The sequence below is a fragment of the Vipera berus genome, assembly GCF_964194415.1.
Source record: "Vipera berus genome assembly, chromosome: 3".
NCBI classification, from domain to species: Eukaryota; Metazoa; Chordata; class Lepidosauria; order Squamata; family Viperidae; genus Vipera; species Vipera berus.
In genome coordinates, this window is record NC_138204.1 from 3,100,751 (window position 1) to 3,121,730 (window position 20,980).

At 46.6% G+C, this 20,980-nt stretch overlaps 1 protein-coding gene across 6 annotated transcripts in view; it reads left to right on the forward strand.

The window, feature by feature from the left end:
* Nucleotides 1-2,209: 2,209 nt before the first annotated feature.
* The window catches only part of RBCK1 (RANBP2-type and C3HC4-type zinc finger containing 1), a 31,413-nt gene continuing 12,642 nt past the window's right edge, over nucleotides 2,210-20,980 (forward strand). For 3 of the 6 annotated variants that reach the window (XM_081323786.1, XM_081323783.1, XM_081323787.1), the window contains exons 1-9: nucleotides 2,210-2,316; nucleotides 7,445-7,670; nucleotides 9,041-9,152; nucleotides 13,082-13,130; nucleotides 14,259-14,403; nucleotides 15,601-15,694; nucleotides 17,652-17,850; nucleotides 19,152-19,321; nucleotides 20,770-20,943. In XM_081323786.1, coding sequence (XP_081179912.1) covers nucleotides 13,109-13,130; nucleotides 14,259-14,403; nucleotides 15,601-15,694; nucleotides 17,652-17,850; nucleotides 19,152-19,321; nucleotides 20,770-20,943 — 804 coding nt within the window. In that variant the 5' untranslated portion in view covers nucleotides 2,210-2,316; nucleotides 7,445-7,670; nucleotides 9,041-9,152; nucleotides 13,082-13,108. The remainder of the gene's footprint in view (nucleotides 2,317-7,444; nucleotides 7,671-9,040; nucleotides 9,153-13,081; nucleotides 13,131-14,258; nucleotides 14,404-15,600; nucleotides 15,695-17,651; nucleotides 17,851-19,151; nucleotides 19,322-20,769; nucleotides 20,944-20,980) is intronic. The other 3 variants (XM_081323784.1, XM_081323788.1, XM_081323785.1) reach the window with 3 other exon arrangements.

Here is a 20,980-nt window from a genome sequence, read left to right on the forward strand (position 1 = left end):
CGCTCTTTTAATGCCGAATTTTCTGGTTTTTCCTGTCTTTTGGAAAATAAAAGATGAGTTGACTGGCATTTGTAACAATTTTTTTTTTTTGCAATTTTAACTACCCAGAGAACTTGGAATAAAATATTTTGCCTAGATCCTGTTCTTGCAGTTTTCCTAAGGTACGACTTGAATCAATATTTTTCAAACTTGGCAACTTTTAAGATTTCTGGACATATTAAACATAGTGTATATCAAATGTTAAACAGTGTTTTAAAATATCTTTAAAATTACTCTTTAAAAGGAAGCGTTATATTTTCTATTACTGTTTCTCAACCTTGGCAACTTTAAAATGTATGGATTTCAAGTCCCAGAATTCCCCAGCCAGCATGGCTGGTTGAGGAATTCTGGGAGTTGAAGTCCACAAGTCATAAAAGGGCCAAGGTTGAAGACCCCTGCTCTATAGAGTATGTTGTATAATATGTGACTTATACAAAAGGGAAAATATAATGGATTTTTTTTATCAGTAGAATAAAGTCTGGGCTTTATTAGTCTGGACTGCCCGTCTCATTTCAGGTTTTTAACTCTTCTTTTGTAGTTTTTTTTAAACCCTACCATAAATCCATTGGAGTTGGCCAGCTAGTTGTTGTTCAAAGTTACAACGGCATGGAAAAAGTGACTTATGACCATTTTTCCCATTTATGATGGTTGCAACCTCCCTATGGTCACGTGATCGAAATTCAGGTGCTTAGCAACTGGCGTGTACTTATGACTGTTGCAACATGCAACGGGGTCATGTGATCCCGTTGAGACCTTCTAACAAGCCAAGTCAAGGGGGAAGCCAGATTCTGCTGAACAACCACTTCACTGCAGTTGTGACGTTCTTACTAACTTCACCATTGCGGATTCACTTAACAACCGTGGCAAAAAGGTCGTAAAATGGGGCAAAACTCACTTAACGACTGCCTAGCTTAGCAACGGAAACTTGGGGCTCGACTGTGGTCATATGCTGAAGACCATCTGCATCTCTTCCTAATTTCCCCCAAACTGGCTGAAAAGGGGCAGCTGCCCCTCCCCGCCCCAACTCCAGCCCTCCGCCTTGCCTACAGGACAACCTGGAAAAGAGCAGCAGGACAGGTCTGAGACTGGACTGGATGGGGAACCACCAGGTGATGTCAGAGCAGAGAAAAACAATCAGCCCGGATCTGGCTGGGCTTTGCTTCTGGAGTTGTGGCTGGCTGGGCAGAGGTAGCCAAGGGCGGCGGTCCCGCGAGGTCACAGAGATTCCCTGTGATTCACTTAACAACTGTGGCACAAAGGTCATCAAATGTGGGGCAAAACTCAATAATAATAATAATAAAGTTGGAAGGGACCTTGGAGGTCATCTAGTCCAACCCCCTGCTCAGGCAGGAAACCCTGTACCATCACAGACAAACGGGCGTCCAGTCTCTTCTTAAAAACTTCCAGCGTTGGGAGCATTCACGGCTTCTGGAGGCAGGTGGTTCCCCGGAGTGAATTGTTCTCACCGTCAGGAAGTTTCACTTAACAGAGCTGCCTTTCTTAGCAACCGAAATTTGGGCTTCAAATAGTGGTCTTAACTTGAGGACGGCCTGCAATAGAGCCTTGGTGGAGCAGTGGGCTGATGCCTCCTTAAGTAACACCAGCTGCCTGCAATTAGTGCAGGTTCGAGTCCCACCAGGCTCAAGGTTGACTCAGCCTTCCATCCTTCCCAGGTAGGTAAAATGAGGACCCAGATTGTTGTGGGCAATTAAGCTGACTTTGTAATAATGCCGCTTGGGGGTGTGTGTGAAAGCCCTAATAAGCAGGCATATACATAGAAGGAAGGCTACTGCTAAGCTTGTAAGCCGCCCTGAGTCTTCGGAGAAGGGCGGGATATAAATGGAATTTAAATAAAAATAAATAAATAAAAATCTCTTCCCCGTTGGCTCCTTTCAGGCTGAAAAGTGGAGCCCCCCCCCCGCCCAGAGGACAACCCTGAAAAGAGCAGCAGGAGAAGTCTGGACTGGACGGGGGGCCACCAGGTGATCCCGGAGCGGGGTGGTGGTGGTGGTGGTGGTGGGAAAAAGCTACGGTAGTACCAGCCGCTTCCCGGCTCGGCTTCTAGCGACGGGGCCGAGACGGGGCTGCTTGCGGGGGTCGGCCACGCGGGACCCCCGGGAGAAGACCCGGCCCCCGTGACGTCACGGGGATTCCCTCTGCCCGGGCTCCGAAGCGGAAGCCGCGTGCTCGGCGCTGCTCCTCCTCCTCCTCTCCGCCGCTTTGGTTTCGCTTTCCTGGCGGCGTCGGGGGGGGGGCGCTTCCCTGCCGGGGCTGGAGGTCAGTATCGCGGGACACCCCCCCCTCGCCCCCTTCCCCCTTCCCCGCGCGGGAAAAGGGTCTGGGGTCCCGTCCCGGAGCGTGCATTTCAACCCCGCGCGCGCTTGCAAGTTGCACGGCGGGGAGGGAGGCCCAGGCCGGCCCGGGGTGGGGTGGGTGGGGTGGGGAGGGGAAGGGTTGGGGGGTGGGTGGGTTGGATCTCTGCTTCCCCACCCCCCACCCCCGTGGAAATGTCTCTCCTAGTCTTCCCCCCTCCCCTCCCTCGCCAAACGGGGTTTCTTGCAGTGTGTGTCTGTCTGTGTGTGTGTGTGTGTGTGTGCCTTGCAAGGGGCCGGGCGGCGCTAGTACCTCCCTTGCACGAACACACACACCCCTCCTCACCCCAGGATGCTTTAAGACAGGGGTCTTCCAACTTGGCCCTTTTATGACTTGTGGACTTCAACTCCCAGAATTCCTCAGCCAGGCATGCTGGCTGAGGAATTCTGGGAGTTGAAGTCCACTCCTCTTAAGGTCTATACCAGGGGTCTTCAAACTTGGCCCTTTTATGACTTGTGGAATCTCCCAGAATTCCTTAGCCAGGCAAGCTGGCTGAGGAATTCTGGGAGTTGAAGTCCACAAGTCATAAAAGGGCCAGGTTTGAAGACCCCTGATATAGACTTTTAAATAACACCTGTGTCTCTCTCTTTGTTTCTGCCAAAACTCAGAACAAATGTTTTCACCTAGCAATTCGTCCCAACAACTCAGCGTAGTGGAAGTGGGATGGAGTGGGATGGGATGGGATGGGATGGAAGAATGGAATAGAATAGAATAGAATGTAGGATAGAATAGAGTAGAATAATAACAGAATAGAATTAGAATAGAGTAGAGTAGAATAGAATATGGAATATGGAATATAGATTATAAAATTTAGAATAGAATAGAATGTAGAATACAATAGAGTAGGATAGGATAGAATATAGAATATAGAATGGAATGGAATGAAATAGAATAGAATAGAGACTAGAAAATAATAGAATAGATTATAAACAAATTGTAGAATAGACTACAATGTAGAATAGTGTAGAATGGAACTTTAGAGTAGAACAGAATAGAATACAATAAACTGATTGTAGAATAGAATAGAATAGAATAGAATAGAATAGAATAGAATAGAATAGAATAGAATAGAATAGAATAGAATAGAATAGAATAGAATAGAATAGAATATCTCAACCTGTGGTCCATGGACCCCTGTGAGGACGCAATGTCATCAAGAGGGTCTGCGAAAGCTTGAAGATTTAAATCTTGAGTTAAGTCTTGGGGGTCTGTGATCCTGGTTATTTCCTTGCAGACGTTTCATGACCCAACCAGGTAACATCATCAGTGCAGGGGAATGTGGGATTTGTTCCCATTTGTTTGCCTGGACAGTGTTGATGGAGGTGTGATCTTCTTGATCAGGGGTCTTCAAACGTGGCCCTTTGATGACTGGTGGACCTCAACTCCCAGAATTCCTCAGCCAGGCATGCCCCTGATCTTGATAGTTCCTTGATGAGACTCTTGGTTTCTGCTTGGTTGTTTGTCTGGTGTTAATCCATGCTTATCTAGCCGTTGGCTGCGGGAGAGGCTGTGCCGCCGTCTTTTCGTTTCCTTCTTGGTTTTTTTTATGGTTTGTTTTGAACGGAGTCTTAACGGTGTCAATTTCTACGTGTCTTATGAACTTCAGACTTATAAAACTTCTGAGTTTTTTCTCGGTTCCGTACTCTGGGTGTGGTTTTCTTCCGTCGAGACATTTCCTGGTACAACTGTTGACTCTTTACTAAGTACTTGCAAACAGTGCATGAAAAGAGTCAGCTGAGCATCCACTCAAAGGATGGGTTTTTTTTTTTATAACGTTGGATCCTGAAAAATGAAACTTTCTGCGTTTTTGCACAAGGAGAAAAGGTGCAAACTCGTATTTATTTATTTATTTATTATTTAAACTTGTATACCGCCCTACTCCCGTAGGACTCAGGGCGGTTTTCAGGGAAAAATTAAAAATACATACATACAAAGTTAAAATCGATTAAAACTAAAAATGAAACTTTTTGCGTTTTTGCACGAGGAGAAAAGGTGCAAACTCGTATTTATTTATTTATTTATTATTTAAACTTGTATACCGCCCTATTCCCGTAGGACTCAGGGCGGTTTACAGGGAAAAATTAAAAATACATACATACAAAGTTAAAATCGATTAAAACTAAAATTAAATTAAGTCCCTGAATTTAAAACTAAAACCCCATTAATCAATAATTAAAACCCCTCAGTCTGGGCCAGACAGCTCAAAAAGCCAAGTTTTCAAATCCCTGCGAAATGAGCGAAGGTCGGGGGCAGTCCTAAGCTCCGTGGGAAGTTGGTTCCATAGGGCCGACGCGCCCACAGAGAACGCTCTTCCCCTGGGGATAACACGCCGGCATTCCTTGACCGGCGGTACCCTAAGAAGGCCCTCCCTGTGGGAGCGCACAGGACGATGGGAAGTTGATGCCGGCAGCAGGTGTTCCCTTAGATCAGGGGTCAGCAACCTGAAACAGTGAAAGAGCCACTCGGAACCGGTTCCCTCACGAAAGGAAAAACTGGGAGCCGCAAAAAAATGTGTGCACATGCGCGTACATGCGCGCATGCGCAGAACAGGGTTTGACTGAAGAGTGGAGCCAAGGCAAGATATGCACCTACCCTGCATATTTGAATTGATTGGTTGAACATTTTTAGTCCCATTTTTTTTTTGGACTGCACATGGCAGAGGACTGGGAACCACAGGAGACGTATGAAAGAGCCACATGCGGCTCCGGAGCCGCGGGTTGCAGACCTGTGCCTTAGATAGTATTGAGTGTAATTGTATATATTTTTTCTCTCCGGGGTTTCGTGTGCTTCGATTTTAGGTGGAAACTCAAGTCTTCTCTTTGGCTTGGAAACTTCGGCTAGCAATTGATTCGTTTTATTTATCTTTATTGATTTAGAGAATTTACACAGCCGCCAACTCCCTTTCGGTAACTCTAGGCCGCTTTCGCAAAATAATAAAAGAATATTAAAAAAGAGTTTATCATTATTAAGAGGTGATCGCCGAGGTCCCTTTGTTTCTTGGGAGCGATTTTATTGATTTTTCTTTTCGTTCATCCCCGACGGAGGGTCAGTGGGTGGGCTTGGGTCCTTCTCACGGTATTGAACACACTTGAGTTGTAGTTGCCCGGGACCTTTCCAAAGAGATTTTCAAGTCCTGCAGATGCAGGCAGTCCTCTACTTACAACAGTTCGTTTAGCGACCGTTGGAAGTTACAGTGACACTGGGAAAAAAAAGGTGACATGACTGTTTTTCACACCACCATTGCAGCGTCCCCATGATCACGTGATTAAAACTCAGAGGCTTGGCAACTGGCATGTACTTACGACAGTCGCAGTTTCCCCTCCCCCCCCGGGGTCACGTGATCCCCTTTTGCGACCTTCTGACAAGCAAAATCAATGGGGAAGCCAGATTCAATTTACAACCGGGTGGCTAACTTAACAACTTCAGGGCTAGAAGGGAATAGGGTGTGCAGAGAGGAGGAGGAGGAGGAGGAGGAGGACTGTGGGGTCCTTGGTGCCCACTGAGCTTGCTTGTTTTTTTGCAGACATTTCATTACCCAGCTAGGTAACATCATCAGGGCAAGGAGGAGGAGGAGGAGAGCTGTGGAGTCCTTGGTGCCCTCTGAGCTGGGTGGTTTTCTTGCAGACGTTTCATGACCCATGTTGTTGACATCATCAGGGCTAGGAGGAGGTGGAGGAGGAGGAGGAGGAGGAGGAGGAGGAAGAAGAAGAAGACTGGGTGGTTTTCTTGCAGACATTTCATGACCCAACTAGGGAACATCAATGTTAGAAGGGAGTGAGGTTTGTGGAGGAGGAGGAGGAGGAGGAGGAGGAGGAGGAGGAGGAGGAGGAGGAGAGCTGTGGAGTCCTTGGTGCTCTCTGAGCTGGGTGGTTTTCTTGCAGACATTTCATGACCCAACTAGGGAACATCAATGTTAGAAGGGAGTGAGGTTTGTGGAGGAGGAGGAGGAGGAGGAGGAGGAGGAGGAGGAGGAGGAGAGCTGTGGAGTCCTTGGTGCTCTCTGAGCTGGGTGGTTTTCTTGCAGACATTTCATGACCCAACTAGGGAACATCAATGTTAGAAGGGAGTGAGGTTTGTGGAGGAGGAGGAGGAGGAGGAGGAGGAGGAGGAGGAGGAGGAGGAGGAGGAGGAGGAGAGCTGTGGAGTCCTTGGTGCTCTCTGAGCTGGGTGGTTTTTTTGCAGACGTTTCATGACTCATGTTGTTGACATCATCAGGGCTAGGAGGAGGTGGAGGAGGAGGAGGAGGAGGAGGAGGAGGAGGAGGAGGAGGAGGAGGAGGAAGAAGAAGAAGAAGAAGACTGGGTGGTTTTCTTGCAGACATTTCATGACCCAACTAGGGAACATCAATGTTAGAAGGGAGTGAGGTTTGTGGAGGAGGAGGAGGAGGAGAAGAGCTGTGGAGTCCTTGGTGCTCTCTGAGCTGGGTGGTTTTTTTGCAGACATTTCATGACCCAACTAGGGAACATCATCAGAGCTAGAAGGGAGGAAGATTTAATCTCTGTTTGTATATAGCTAGTCCTTGGCTTACAACAGTTCATCTACTGACCGTTCAAAGTTATAACGGCACTGAAAAAAATGATGATCTTTTACTCTTATGGCTGTTGCAGCCTCCCCGTGGTCCCATGATCAACATTTCAGACGATCGGCAATGGACTCACATTTACGACGGTCGCCGGGGTCGCTTGATCCCCTTCTGCGGCCTCCTGACCAGCAAAGTCAATGGGGGAAGCCAGATTCACTGAACAACCACGTTAGTAATTTAACAACAGGGCTCCACTTAAACAACCGTGGCGAGGAAGGTCGTAAAACGGGGCGGGGGGGGGAAAAACAGCCGTCTTGCTTAGCGACAGAAAAGCTGGGCTCGGGTGACCGGGATGTTGCTATGGGATGTAAGGGGGGGGGGGAGAACAGTCATAAAAGTCACTTTTACAGAGCTGTTGTGACTCTGAACGGTCGCTATAAACGAACCGTCGTAAATCAAGGTCTCTCTGTAATTGGTTTCCATACATTCCTTGTTGCTCTCTTCTTGTAGATTGGAAGTCGCCACGCAAGATGAGTCACGGCTGGGCTGCAGCTGCACAAAATGCCGTTTGAGGCTGAAGCCACGGAAGTCGGAGTCACAAGCCGGAGGAAGTGAAAAGTGCTTGCTTGGTGTTTCGGCGGTTGCCGCCTGGAGTCCTGGGTTCGGTTTCAGCCTTTTAAGGAGGATTCAGAGCATCTGAAACAGGTGAAGAGAAGCGCCCCGACACCAAATCCAGGTAGCCCTGAAACTTATCACCGTTTTGTTTAGCGACCGTTTGAAGTTAACAACGGCACTGGAAAAAGTGACCTGTGACCGTTTTTTTCACGCTTGCAGCCGTGGCAGCAGCCCCACGGCCGCGTGATCAAAATTCAAACGCTTGGCAACTGGCATGTAGTTAGGACGGTTGCAGCATCCCGGGGTCCTCTGATCCCCTTTTGCGACCATCTGACATGTAAAGTCAATGGGGAAGCCGGATTCACTTAACAACCGTGTTCTTAACTCAACCAAAGTAGTGATTCACTTAATGATGGTGGCAGGAAAGGTCGTAAAATGGGGCAAAATTCATTTAGACCCTGAAAAGTGGAAGTAAGCAATTTACTACCTGTGGAGTTCAGCCATGATGGTTGGCGCAGGAATTCTGGGAGTTGAAGTCCACAGGTCGTAATGGGGGCCCGGAGTTGCCCACTCTGTCTTAAAGGGACAGGCCAACAGCATGGCTGGCTCAGGAATTCTGGGAGTTGAAGTCCACAGGTTGTAAAGGGGGGCGTGGTTGCCTACTCTTGTCTTAAAGGGACAGGCCAACAGCATGGCTGGCTCAGGAATTCTGGGAATTGAAGTCCACGGGTCATAAAGGGAGCTGTAGTTGCCCACTCTTATCTTAAAGGGACAGGCTAACAGCATGGCTGGCTCAGGAATTCTGGGAGTTGAAGTCCACAGGTCATAAAGGGGGCCGTGGTTGTCCACCCCTGCTCTCTGAAGACACCAGGAAGGAAACAGTCCTGTTTAAACTTCAGCAAAAGAAATTGAGAATATAATACAGGTAGTCATGTACAAGTGAGTGGTTATTTATTGGCTGTTTGGAGTTACAACAGAACCTCCCAAAAAAGGTACTTACAACCCAGATTCAAAGTTCTGAGCGTTTTCCCCAATGTGCCATTTGGGCACATGGCAGCTGGCCCATATTTATATGCATTTGCAGCATCCCACAGTTACAGAACCACAATTTACAACTTCTTTGCCGTGAACCCGCATTTAATTGCCGTTTTCGGGCCAAAAACGCCCCTTGTGCCGTGTCCCGCAGTCACATGACCTCGATTTATGACTTCCTTGATGGAAATGGACTTTTACTTTCAATTTCCATCCAAAAGTGCCCATTGTGGACAATAGGTTCACTTCAACGTCCGGAGTGTTCCCTTAACGACCTGCGCCAAAAGGTCATAAAATTAGGTCGGCCACATGACGATCTGCTTAATGACCAGCACGGGTCCCACAACCGTCCTTTCAGGGGTTACAAGTGTCACGAGTGTCCCTTGTGGTCGTAAGTCAAGGACCTAACACCTGGAAGGATGTTCGGACCAAATCCAGATGGGGTTTTTCTTCTTTCAGAACGCAGGACTCAGAAACGTGGATTGAAGTGGCTGGAAGGAAGAGGTTCTCGTTCAATGTCGAAGAACACTTTGGGTCAGCTGGGGAGGTAGTGACCCACAGAGGCGGTGAGGTTGGTGTCTTGAAGATGCTTCCCTTTGGGTCCCTGCCCGCAGCAGAAAAGTCGCCTTGGGGCCTAAATTGCAGGATGGGATGGGATGGGATAGGATACAACTAGAATAGAGGCGTTGTTTCTCAGTCTTGGCGACTTTAAGATAGGTGGACTTCAACTTTGCTCCTGGGGAATTCTGGGACTCGAAGTCTACGCATCTGCTAGAGTCGCCTTACAACAGAAAAACGAAGAGATGGAAGGGACGCTGGAGGTAGAATGGAATGGAGTGGAAAGGAAGGGAAAGGAATGGGAATAGGAATAGAATAGAATAGACTAAGAAATAGAATAGAATAGAATAGAATAGAATAGAATAGAATAGAATAGAATAGAATAGAATAGAATAGAATAGAATAGAATAGAATAGAATAGAATAGAATAGAATAGAATCATGGAATGGAATAGAATAGAATAGAATAGAATAGAATGGAATGGAATGGAATAGAATAGAATAGAATAGGAATAAGAATAAGAACAGAATAGAATAGGAATAGAATAGGAATAGGAATAGAATAGAATAGAATAGAGTAGAATAGAATAGAATAGAATAGAATAGAATAGAATAGAATAGAATAGAATAGAATAGAATAGAATAGAATAGAATAGTTGGAAGGGACTTTGGAGGTCTTCTAGTCTAACCCCCTGCTTAGGCAGGAAACCCTATACCAGGGGTAGGCAACCTCGGCTTTTTTTTTTTATTAAAAAGTTTTAACATACAATTTTTCCCTTAGAAAATCCCCCCTCCCCCACCCTTCTCCCTCCCCCCCTTCCTCCCCCCCCTCCCCCCCCGACTTCCCAGAGCTAAATACAAGGTATGTATAAAAAAAAACAATCATAAACAACCATATACTAACAACCATAAACTCTAAAATCTATCACTCTCTAGCTTATATAGGATAAAAAAAAACCTTAGTAATATTAAATATATATAAAAAAAAACTAATATAGAAAAAGAAACAAAGAAAGAAGCCTTATTCAAATATAAAACTTCTTAACCCTATACTTATTCTGGATAAACTCAAACCATTCTCTCCCTTCCATAATATAACGTTCCTGCAAGTAATCTTGCAAATAGGCCGAAATCTTCGCCATTTCAACCAAGTCGGAAACCTCTAAAGCCCACTCTTCTATGGTCGGCAGTTCCTCTTTCCAGTACTAACCTATCAAAAGTCTTGCTGCCGTAATTAAATTCAACATCAACTTAGTATATTCCACCAGACTTTTATCCAAAAAGCCTTAACCTTTTTACAAGTCCACCATATATGAAAATATATTACGTCTTCATCACCGCACCTCCAACATTTAGGCTAATGATTCAGATACATACTTAGCTTTTTAAAATCTAAATACCATCTATAAAACATTTTGTAAAAATTCTCTCTTAGATTTCAAACTTGTTTAAATTTTACATTCCTCACCCAAATCTTTTCCCACCTCCCACTACTTGGCTGTAAGTACGTTGTGAAAGTTCCATAGACTTCTGCTGTTCTTGTTCTTTTATCTTTTTTGATCGTTTTAAAGCAGCACGCGTCACCCTCTGTTCTCTGGGATCATCCAAAGGTGTTATAACTTGATCTCCTCCAGCACCATTCTCCTCTGTCTGTCCATCTTCAGCCTCTTGATGTTCTCCTTCTCCAGATCCCTTTGCAGCTTCCAGAAGTGTTAATGGGGTTGCTTTTAAAACATTATTGTAAAAATCACACGCTTGCATCACAGTAACCAGACGGTACCTTTTACCTTCATGCATCACCATCAACCCAGCTGGGATCTCCCATCTGAACCTTATATCTCGTTGCTTGAGCTCTTGCACAAGAAATGTAAAATCCTTCCTTCTCCTTAAAATCTTTGGAGGAATTTCTTTTAGAACCAGAACTTCTTGATCAGCAATCACGACTTTAGTATCATAGGCAGCTTGTATAACTTCATCTCTAATTTCCCTTTTTGCAAAATAAACCACCACATCTCTAGGCAACTTTCTCTGTCTAGCAATCCATGAATTCACACGAAACACTTTATCCATGCCTCCTTTTATTTCGGATGCTGGCTGATTCAATACCACTTCAAGAGCCTCAGAAACCAGCTGCTTTAGATCTTCCTTAATATTCTCCTTTAAACCTCTGATTCTAATGGCAAACTGCATCTGGAAATATTGAGCAAGACTCAGTTCTCTATCCATTTTATCTCTTAAATCTTCATTCTCCAGTACTTTTGCTTCTAATATGGCATTCTTTTGAGTCAAATCTTCCACTTTTTCATCCAAATCTTCCACACATTCAGCCACTTTATACACTGAAGACAAAATGTCTACCTTCATCACCCTGAACTTCTGTTCCATCCTCTCCTCCATTCTCTCCTCCAACTTCTTCAATTTCTCCTCCATCTGTGCAAATTTATCACCAATTGATTGATTAATTGATTCCAAAAGTACCTGGGCATGTTTATCCAAAGCATCTCGTAAATCCTTCGGTGTCAATACATCAGGAGGGTGCAACGCCTGTAATGATGATTGTTGCACCGGAGAAGATCCACCACTCCGAAGAGTTTTAGGGGGAGGTTTAGCCGCCATCTTTAACTTTCAATTGTGACGCACTTTCACTTAAAGTTTAAAAAAGTCCATCAAGCTCGAGAGTAAAATAAAATAATCCTCTTCACCTTTTCCTCTTGTACCGCTCTGCCTGCTCCTTTTAATCCATAGTCCTTCCTTCAGGCAGGGGTGGTCGCAGACGCCTGGCTCTGCTCCATGAAATCAGGAGCAGAGGCGCTGGCCAGCTGGGAGCGACCCAGGCTACGGGGGAGTTCGATCCTTCAGCCGCCCAAGCTGCAAGCTCAGGCGGCCCCGGAGAACTCAACCCCTACCTGGGGCCTCACCCCCTCCTCTTCTCCCGAGGAGGGGGCTTCAAATTCACCCGAACAGCTGATCGGCGCTGTTTCGGGCGAAAATCACTCAGCTGAGCCGCGGGCAGCCCGGGAAGGCTGTCTCCGGCGCCGCGCAGCCACCGGAAGTCCGCAACCTCGGCTCTTTTATGACTCATGGACTTCAACTCCCAGAATTCGTCCATGAGTCATAAAAGAGCCGAGGTTGCCTACCCCTGCCCTAGACCATCTCAGACAAATGGTTGTCCAATCTCTTCTTCAAAACATCAAGTGTTGAAGCACTCACAGTTTCTGGACCAGGAGTGTCAAACTCAATTTCATTGAGGGCCGCATCAGCATTGCGGTTGCCCTCAGGGGGCCGGGTGGGTATGGCCTGGGTGGGCGTGGCCTACTGGGTGGGCGTGGCTAGAGTGCATTCGCATCAAGGGTGCCTATGAGGGCCTGGGCAGGAGTGGGACACATCTGGGGGTCTCTGGCAGGAGGAGGGTCTCTGGGCCAGGGCCAAGGCAGTGGGGGCCATTCCCTCACTGTTTCCAGGATGGCTTCGTGGGCCGCATGAAACCACTTCGTGGGCTGGATCTGGCCCCCGGGCCTTGTGTTTGACCTTGGTTAGTTTCCATCCGTTGCTTCTTGTCCTGCCTTCGGATGCTTTGGAGAACAGCTTGACTCCCTCTTCTTTGGGGCAGCCCCTGAGAGGTTGGAAGGCTGCTATCCTGTCCCCCCTCGCCCTTCTCTTCATTAAACTACACATCCCCAATTCCTACAACCGTTGGTTCTATGTTTTAACCTCCAGTCCCCTGATCATCTTGGTTGGTCTTCTAGTCCAGCCCTCTGCTCAAGTAGAAGATCCTGTCCCATTCCAGACATGGGTCTGTCCAGTCTCTTCTTCAAAACGTCTTCCAGTCTTTGGGCCCCTGGGGCCGAAATTCCTTGGGGCCGGAAAGGCTTGTTCGTGAGGATGGGGTTGGGGTTGGGTCAGTCCTGCCCATCCTCAGGGCTCCTCCTCCTCTGTGTTTCAGGAGTCCAGGGGGCTGAACGTGTGGCTGATGGAGGAGGCAATAAGGAAAGGTGAGTTTGCAGGCGAATGGGGTGGGCACCCAACAGGTGGGGAGGTGGGCAAAGGAAACTCAAATGGCCAGTCAGGACGGTCTCTGGGACGCTCCTTGCTGAAATGGAGCAGAAATAAGGGGATTTTTCTTCCCATTGGCTTAATACTGTAAAAAGGCATATTTTAAAATAGCCGAAATAGACCTTCCCCCCCCCCCTTTGAGCCTTCAGGTCAGTCTTGATTCCTGGTGATTACCTGGGCAGGTCCCTGAAGTATCAGCAACTCCTTCCTTCCTTCCTTCCTTCCTTCCTTCCCCCCTCCCTCCCTCCCTCCTTCCTTCCTCCTTCCTCCTTCCTTCCTTCCTTCCTTCCTCCCTCCCTCCCTCCATCTCTTTTTCCCTTCCTTCCTTCCTTCCTTCCTTCCTTCCTTCCTTCCTTCCTTCCTTCCTCCTTCCTCCTTCCTTCCTTCCTTCCTTCCTTCCTTCCTTCCTTCCTCCCTCCCTCCCTCCCTTCCTCCTTCCCTCCTTTCTTTTCTTCCATCTCTTTTTCCTTCGTCCCTCCCTCCTTCCCTCTTTTTCCTTCCTTCCCCTTTCCTTCCTTCCTTCCCCTTCTTCCTTCCTTCCCTCCCTTCTTTCTTCCTTTCTCTCTCTTTCCTTCCCCTTTTTTCTTCCCTCCCTCCCTCCCTCCTTCTTCTTCTCTCTCTCCTTCCTGCCTTGCTTCCTCCCCTCCCTTCCTCCCTTCTTCCTTCCTTCCTTTTTTTCTCTCTCTCTGTCTCCTTCCTTCCTTCCCCCTTCCTTCTTTGCTTCCTCCCTCCCTCCTAGCGCTCACTGTCTCCTGGTGATTGTCCCAAAGTCACCCAATCGGCTTTTATGCCAAAGGGAGGTCTAGAATCCATAGTTCCCTAGCCACTACCCGAAAACTGCCTTTCCCTCCACCAAACACAGTACGGGCCTAAAGAAACAGGCCGAAGCCTGGCATTTGGGTGGCGATGTTCCGAAGCCCCTTGGGGGCTCCTGTGCCTGGATATCTCCCTTAGTGGGAGCTCGAGGTGCAGCCATCGGCACCTGCCCACGGAAATGGCTCCCAGGTTGCCGAGCGGTATCGTGTGGCAAGAAGTTCCACCGCCAAATTGTCTCCTCTCCTCCTCAGCTGAGCAGCAAGCCCTGAGGCTGGCGGAGGCGATCCGAGACGGGGAGGAAGAGATTGCCCAGCGCTGCGCCAGCTGGCTGGCTGAGCACCGTGTCCCCGTCAGGGTGCAGCTGGAACCAGACGCCTATCCGGGGCAGGACATCAGGTGATGCTCTAGGAGGCGATGTGGTGCTGAGTGCGAATCTCAAGACAGCCTGATTCTCCTGGAGGTCCCTCTAAGCATCCCAACCTTTGAGAAATGGGAAGGAAGGATCCCGTCTGCGGCTTCTAAGCCCCCGTGGCACTCTCAGCATTGGGTTTCCCGTCACTTTGTGGCAGGGAACTGAAATGTTGCTGCCAGCCCTGCAAGGTAGACCAGGCCGAGAAGCATGGTAAGGAGTCCAGGAAAGCTGCTTTATTGGATACAGGAAGTCCTCGACTTGCAACAGCTTGACTCCCTCTTCTTTGGGGCAGCCCCTGAGATATTGGAAGGCTGCTATCCTGTCCCCCCTCGTCCTTCTCCCAATTCCAGCAACCGTTCCTTATATGTTTTAGCCTCTAGTCCCCTGATCATCTTCGTTGCTAGATGATCATCGTTGGTGCTAGACAGATGATGTCGTATCCCCCCCCCTCTTTTGAGGGAGAGCTGTTCAATTTTGTCAAAGATAAACAAGAAAGTCCAGTTGCTTCGTAAAAAAACACCTGGAATACGGCGTCCAGTTTTGGTCACCACGATGTAAAAAAGATGTCGAGACTCTAGAGAGAGTGCAGAGAAGAGCAACAAAGATGATTAGGGGACTGGAGGCTAAAACATATAAGGAACGGTTGCTGGAATTGGGTATGTCTAGTTTAATGAAGAGAAGGGTGAGGGGTGACAGGATAGCAGCGTTCCAATATCTCAGGGGCTGCCCCAAAGAAGAAGGAGTCAAGCTATTCTCCAAAGCGCCCGAAGGCAGGACAAGAAGCAATGGATGGAAGTTCATCAAGGAGAGAAGCAACCTAGAACTAAGGAGAAACTTCCTGACAGTTAGAACAATTAGCCAGTGGAACAACCTGCCTCCAGAAGCGGTGAATGCTCCAACACTGGAAGTTTTTAAGAAGAGACTGGCCAGCCATTTGTCTGAAATGGTATAGGGTTTCCTGCCTGAGCAGGGGGTTGGACTAGATGACCTCCAAGGTCCCTTCCAACTTCTTATTATTATTACATGCACCTTTGGGATGGAGAAAGAACCTTCAGGAACATGAATGGGCTCAGAAGAAGCATCTTGAGATGAGGACCCCTGGTCTTGGCACGGAGAAGGCAGTGAGTTTTGGGGTCAGACCTGGTGAGGGACCTTCTCACGATAACTTTTCCTTCTTCCAGGCTCTGGGTGGGCGTGGAAGATGCTCAGATGATCACCAAGCCCATCTTTCTGAAGGTCCAGCCATCCATGACTATGGCGTCCCTCAAAGACATGGTAGGAACTGCTTAGACATACATTTAGGGTTGGAGAGGATGAGTAAAAAACAAATAGACTTATTTTTGCTAGGAATAATAGGAGCTAATTATGAGAAAGATTGCAGACATCTAATGCTGCACGTATTAGCGGCAGCACGAATTGTATTTGCCCAACATTGGAAAAATGAAAACTTACCAACTGAAGCAGTATTAATTAATAAAAAATTTTGAAAAGTTTTAAAAAAAAACAAAAAAAACTTTTCAATAAAAAAAAAAAATAAAAAATTTTGAACGTGCAGAAATGGATAGATTGACTTCAAAGATTAAAGAGAAAGAAGACTCCGTGTGCTTTAGAACACGGGATGATTTCTATCAATGGCTAGAAAAACAAGTCGGAGAGAAAGGAACGTGATATGTAATTTTGAATATAGATTAGCAAGAAGAAGGCTATTGAGTGATGAATTAACATATTGTTTATGATAATTAACTATATTATTGTTAGTTAAATACATGTACCCAGACATTATGCTGTTTGCTAAATATTGAAAGTGTTATTTGGAAAAACCCCAACCCTAAACCCGACCCCACCTTATTCCTAACCCCTATAAAAACTAATAAAATCTATCTATCTATCTATCTTATCTATCTATCTATCTATCTATCTATCTATCTATCTATCTATCTATCTATCTATCTATCTTATCTATCTATCTATCTATCTATCTTATCTATCTATCTTATCTATCTATCTATCTATCTATCTATCTATCTATCTATCTATCTATCTATCTATCTATCTATCCTATCATCTATCTATCTATATATCTCTATCTCTATCTCTATCTCTATCTATCATTATCTATATATCATCTGTCTATATATCTATCTCTATATCTCTATATCTATATTTATCTATCTATCTATCTATCTATCTATCTATCTATCTATCTATCTATCTATCTATCTATCTATCTATCTATCTATCTATCTATCTATCTATCTATCTATCTATTCATCCACCCATCTGTCCCATCCATCCATCCATCTATCTATCTATCTATCTATCTATCTATCTATCTATCTATCTATCTATCTATCTATCTATCTATCTATCTATCTATCTATCTATCTATCTATCTATCTATCTGTATCTATATTTATATCTCACCTATCATCTATCTATCTCTATATATCTATCTCTATCTCTATCTATTATTATCTATATCATCTGTCTATATCTATATCTCTATCTCTATATTTATCTATCTATCATTCTCTATCTATATCTATATCTATATCTATATCTATATCTATATCTATATCTATATCTATATCTATATCTATATCTATCTATCTATCTGTCCATGGGGTCGCGATGGGTCAGACACGACTTCGCAGCTAACAACATCTATCCATCCATCCATCCATCCATCCATCCATCCATCCATCCATCCATCCATCTATCTATCTATCTATCTATCTATCTATCTATCTATCTATCTATCTATCTATCTATCTATCTCACCTATCATCTATATCTATATATCTATATCTATATCTGTCTATCATTATCTATATCTATATCATCTGTCTATATATCTATCTCTATATCTCTATATCTATCATTATCTCTATCTATCTATCTATCTATTTATATCTATCTATAACTATATTTGTCTGTCTGTCTGTCTGTCTGGATAGATAGATAGATAGATAGATAGATAGATAGATAGATAGATAGATAGATAGATAGATAGATAGATAGATAAAAGACATGGTAGGAACTGCCAGGCAAAAGTTGGGTGGGCTTGGAGGACAAGGGACATCATCTCATGAAGGGGTCTTCCTGGAATTCTGCATCCTGTCCCTTTTCAGGAGAAGTCAGGGACCTCTGGGTTTCCCCACGGCAACGATGGGGAAGTAGAGGCAGACGTCTCAGGCGGGTTTCCTACAGCTGCCTTTTGTCTCCTGATCAGGTGCACCTCCATTACGGCTTCCATCCCAGGATCCAGAGGTGGGTGGTTGGACGGCGGCTGCCGCAGGACCACGAGACCCTCCACTACCATGGCATCCAGCGGGACGGCGACAAGGCCTACCTCTACTTAATGTCCGCCAAGGCCGAGAAGCTGAGCAAAGAAACGGCGGAGCTGGACCACGAACGCAGGCAGCTAGAAGGTGAGCAGGTCCCAAGGGGCACCAGAGGTGGTGGGGGGGTGGCAGGCTGGTGGGAAGGACCCAGCTACGGGTGGTCCTCCAGGAGGGCTGCGACTTGTGGCGGTCGTAAAGTGGGTCGGTCACGTGATCGTCCCATTTTTATGGTCTTTTTTTGCAGAGGTCAGTAAGTGAACTCCCTGCGGTTGTTAAGTGAATGCTGTAGTCATTAAGTGAAGCAATGGATTTTTCTGGCCACGTTTTTGCCAAACACTGGAAGTGAATATCGGTTTTCAGCAAAAATGTCGTAAAGCTTGGTCACGTGATTGTGGGATGTTGCAAATAGCCATAAATGGGGCTGATTCTTCTCCCTCCCTCTCTTTCTTTCTTTTCTCATTCCTTCCTTTCTGCCCCTTTCTTCCTCCCTCCCTCCCTTCCTTCTTTCATCTCTCCCCTTTCCTTCCTTCCTTCCTTCCTTTGTGCCCCTCCCTCCCTCCCTCCCTCCCTCCCTTCCTTCCTTCCTTCCTTCCTTCCTTCCTTCCTTTACCTGTTTATGCAGGTAGTCCTCGACTTAGGAACGGCTTCTTTAGTGACCATTCCAAGTTACAGTTGCGCTGAAAAAAGTGACTTAGGGCCGTTTTTTAACACAGCCGTTGCACATCCCCAGGGTCACATCCCCTTTTGGCACCTTCTGACAAGCAAAGCCAGACTCGCTTTACAGCCGTGTTACTAACTTAACTTCTGCAGTGATTCACTTAACAACGGTGGCAAGAAAGGTCCTAGAAGGGGGCGAAATTCACTGAACGACTGCCTCGCTTAGCGACAGAAATTTGGGGCTCACTTGGGGTCATAGGTCACGGGCTGCCTGTGGTCTTTCAAACTATGAAGTACCATTCCGTTTTAAAGTTCTCCACCCCTCCTGATGGCCTCCCTGTAAAGCAGTTCTGACGAGAGATCGATGGGTCGTTAAGGTGCTTCCAAGTAAAAAAGGCAGGATGCAGAGATGCAGTCATTATGAAGCTTTATTCATCGATAGGTTATATAAAAAGAGCTATATGGCATGGAAGCATCCATGCTTGTATGATAGAGAATGCATGCAAGAGAGAAAAATAGAAATGAGAAGCAGAATAAAAGAAGCAGCCCCTGGGCAGAGGTATTTATGGGGGGTCTCGGCCCCTCCCTAGCCATAAAACTCTCTCGCCAATGGGGCTGCTGCAGGGGAGCAAAGAAGCCTCTTTGCTCCATCTGATGACCTATTTGGGGAACTGCCATGGCTGGCACAAAACATGTAACACTCCCTTTGCCCCCTTGTGACTTGTCGTCAGAGCTAGGCATTAAAGAAGGGCTCCTGCTGCCTCGGGGAACTGGCGACTCGGCCTCCTTAGGCTCCTCGGCCTCCTTGGGCTTGTCGACGCCAATGGAGCCCTCCCTGACGTTGGACGTGTGCGAGGAAGGCAGCGGCCCTGGGCTGACCCTCCCAGTTGAGCCCGCAAAGGTAGGAGACTTGCAAAGAAAGTGGGTGCGTGGGAGAGGTTAAGAAGAGGACACACACACACACACAAAAGCCAAATGTGGGTCACGGCTGTCCCAAAGTCCTTTCCCAGGAGGCAACTGGACTTCCTTTTTCCTTGAGTACGTTTCACTTCTCATCCACAAAGCTTCTTCAGTTCTGGCTGAATATTGGAAAGTCATCTGGTCGTTAGTACTCTCTCTGAGAGTCGTTCAGGCTGTTTAGAGGTTTAACCTGCGCCCTTAGGGTCATCTGAATAGCGCAAATGGGTGTGGAGCCTTCTGGGACCTGCGGAAAGGACTGTGTGGTAGACTGGAGATGATGATGATGATGATGGTAGTAGTAGTAGTAATAATAATTATTAATAATAATAATAATATATCTGTAATACCATCAAACATCCACATCTGCCTATCCCAGGTCCTTGGTAAGGACTCGATAGGACTTGGTAAGGACTTCTCAAAACAAAACGTACGAGCAGAGATTAATCATCCAGTTTTGGTCACCACGATTTAAAAAAGATGTTAAGACTCTAAAAAGAGTGCAGAGAAGAGCAACAAAGATGATCAGGGGACTGAGGGCTAAAACATAACAAGGAACGGTTGCTGGAATTGGATAGGCCTAGTCCAAAGGTAGGAAACCTGGGTTCTTTTATGACTCGTGGACTTCAACTCCCAGAATTCCTGAGCCAGCCATGCTGAGGGAAAAGGAAGAGGTTTCCATGCTTAGCCATGCTGGCTCAGGAATTCTGGGAGTTGAAGTCCATGAATCATGAAGGGGCCACAGTTCCCCCATGCTGGCTCAGGAATTCTGGGAGTTGAAGTCCACGAGTCTTAAAAGAGCCAAGGTTGCCTACCCCTGGTCTAGTCTAATGAAGGCAAGGACTAGGGGTGACAGGATAGCAGTCTTCCAGTATCTGAGGGGCTGCCACAAAGAGGAGGGGGTCAACCTGTTCTCCAAAGCACCTGAAGGCTGGACAAGAAACAGCGGACAGAAATTAATCAAGGAGAGAAGCAACCTAGAATTAAGGACAAATTTTCTGCCAGTGAGAACAATCAGTGGAACGGTTTTGCTCCAGAAATCGTGATGCTCTTAACACTGGAGGTTTTTAAGGAGGGACTGGACAACCGTTTGTCTGAAACGGTATAGGGTTTCTCACTTGAGTAGAGGGTTGGACTAGAGGATCTCCAAAGTCCCTTCCAACTGTTATTCAGTGGCTTCCCTCCAGAACCTTTGGGTGATCTTATCAGTGGAGATTTTAAAGAAGAGACTGGACAGCCGTTTGTCAGGAACGGCATAGGCTCTCCTGCTCAAGCACGGGGTTGGACTAGATGACCTCCAAGGTCCCTTCCAACTCTGTTACTCTTAAGAAGGGTTGCCCTGTAGACTCCCCTCATCCCTTTGCTTTCCCACATGCCCGGGTGGCTTCCTAGGTCGGCTGGGAGTGCCCGAGTTGTACGTTTATCAACAAACCGTCCCGTCCCGGCTGCGAAATGTGCTGTAGCGAACGACCCCTGAATTACGTCGTCCCAGAAGACTATGAGCTGGATGCAGAGGAGCGGGAATGGCGCCAAAGGGAACTGGAGGCCACACGCCAGTACAAGCAGGTGAGGGGTGGAGCTTGCCAGCCACACCTGGGTGGGG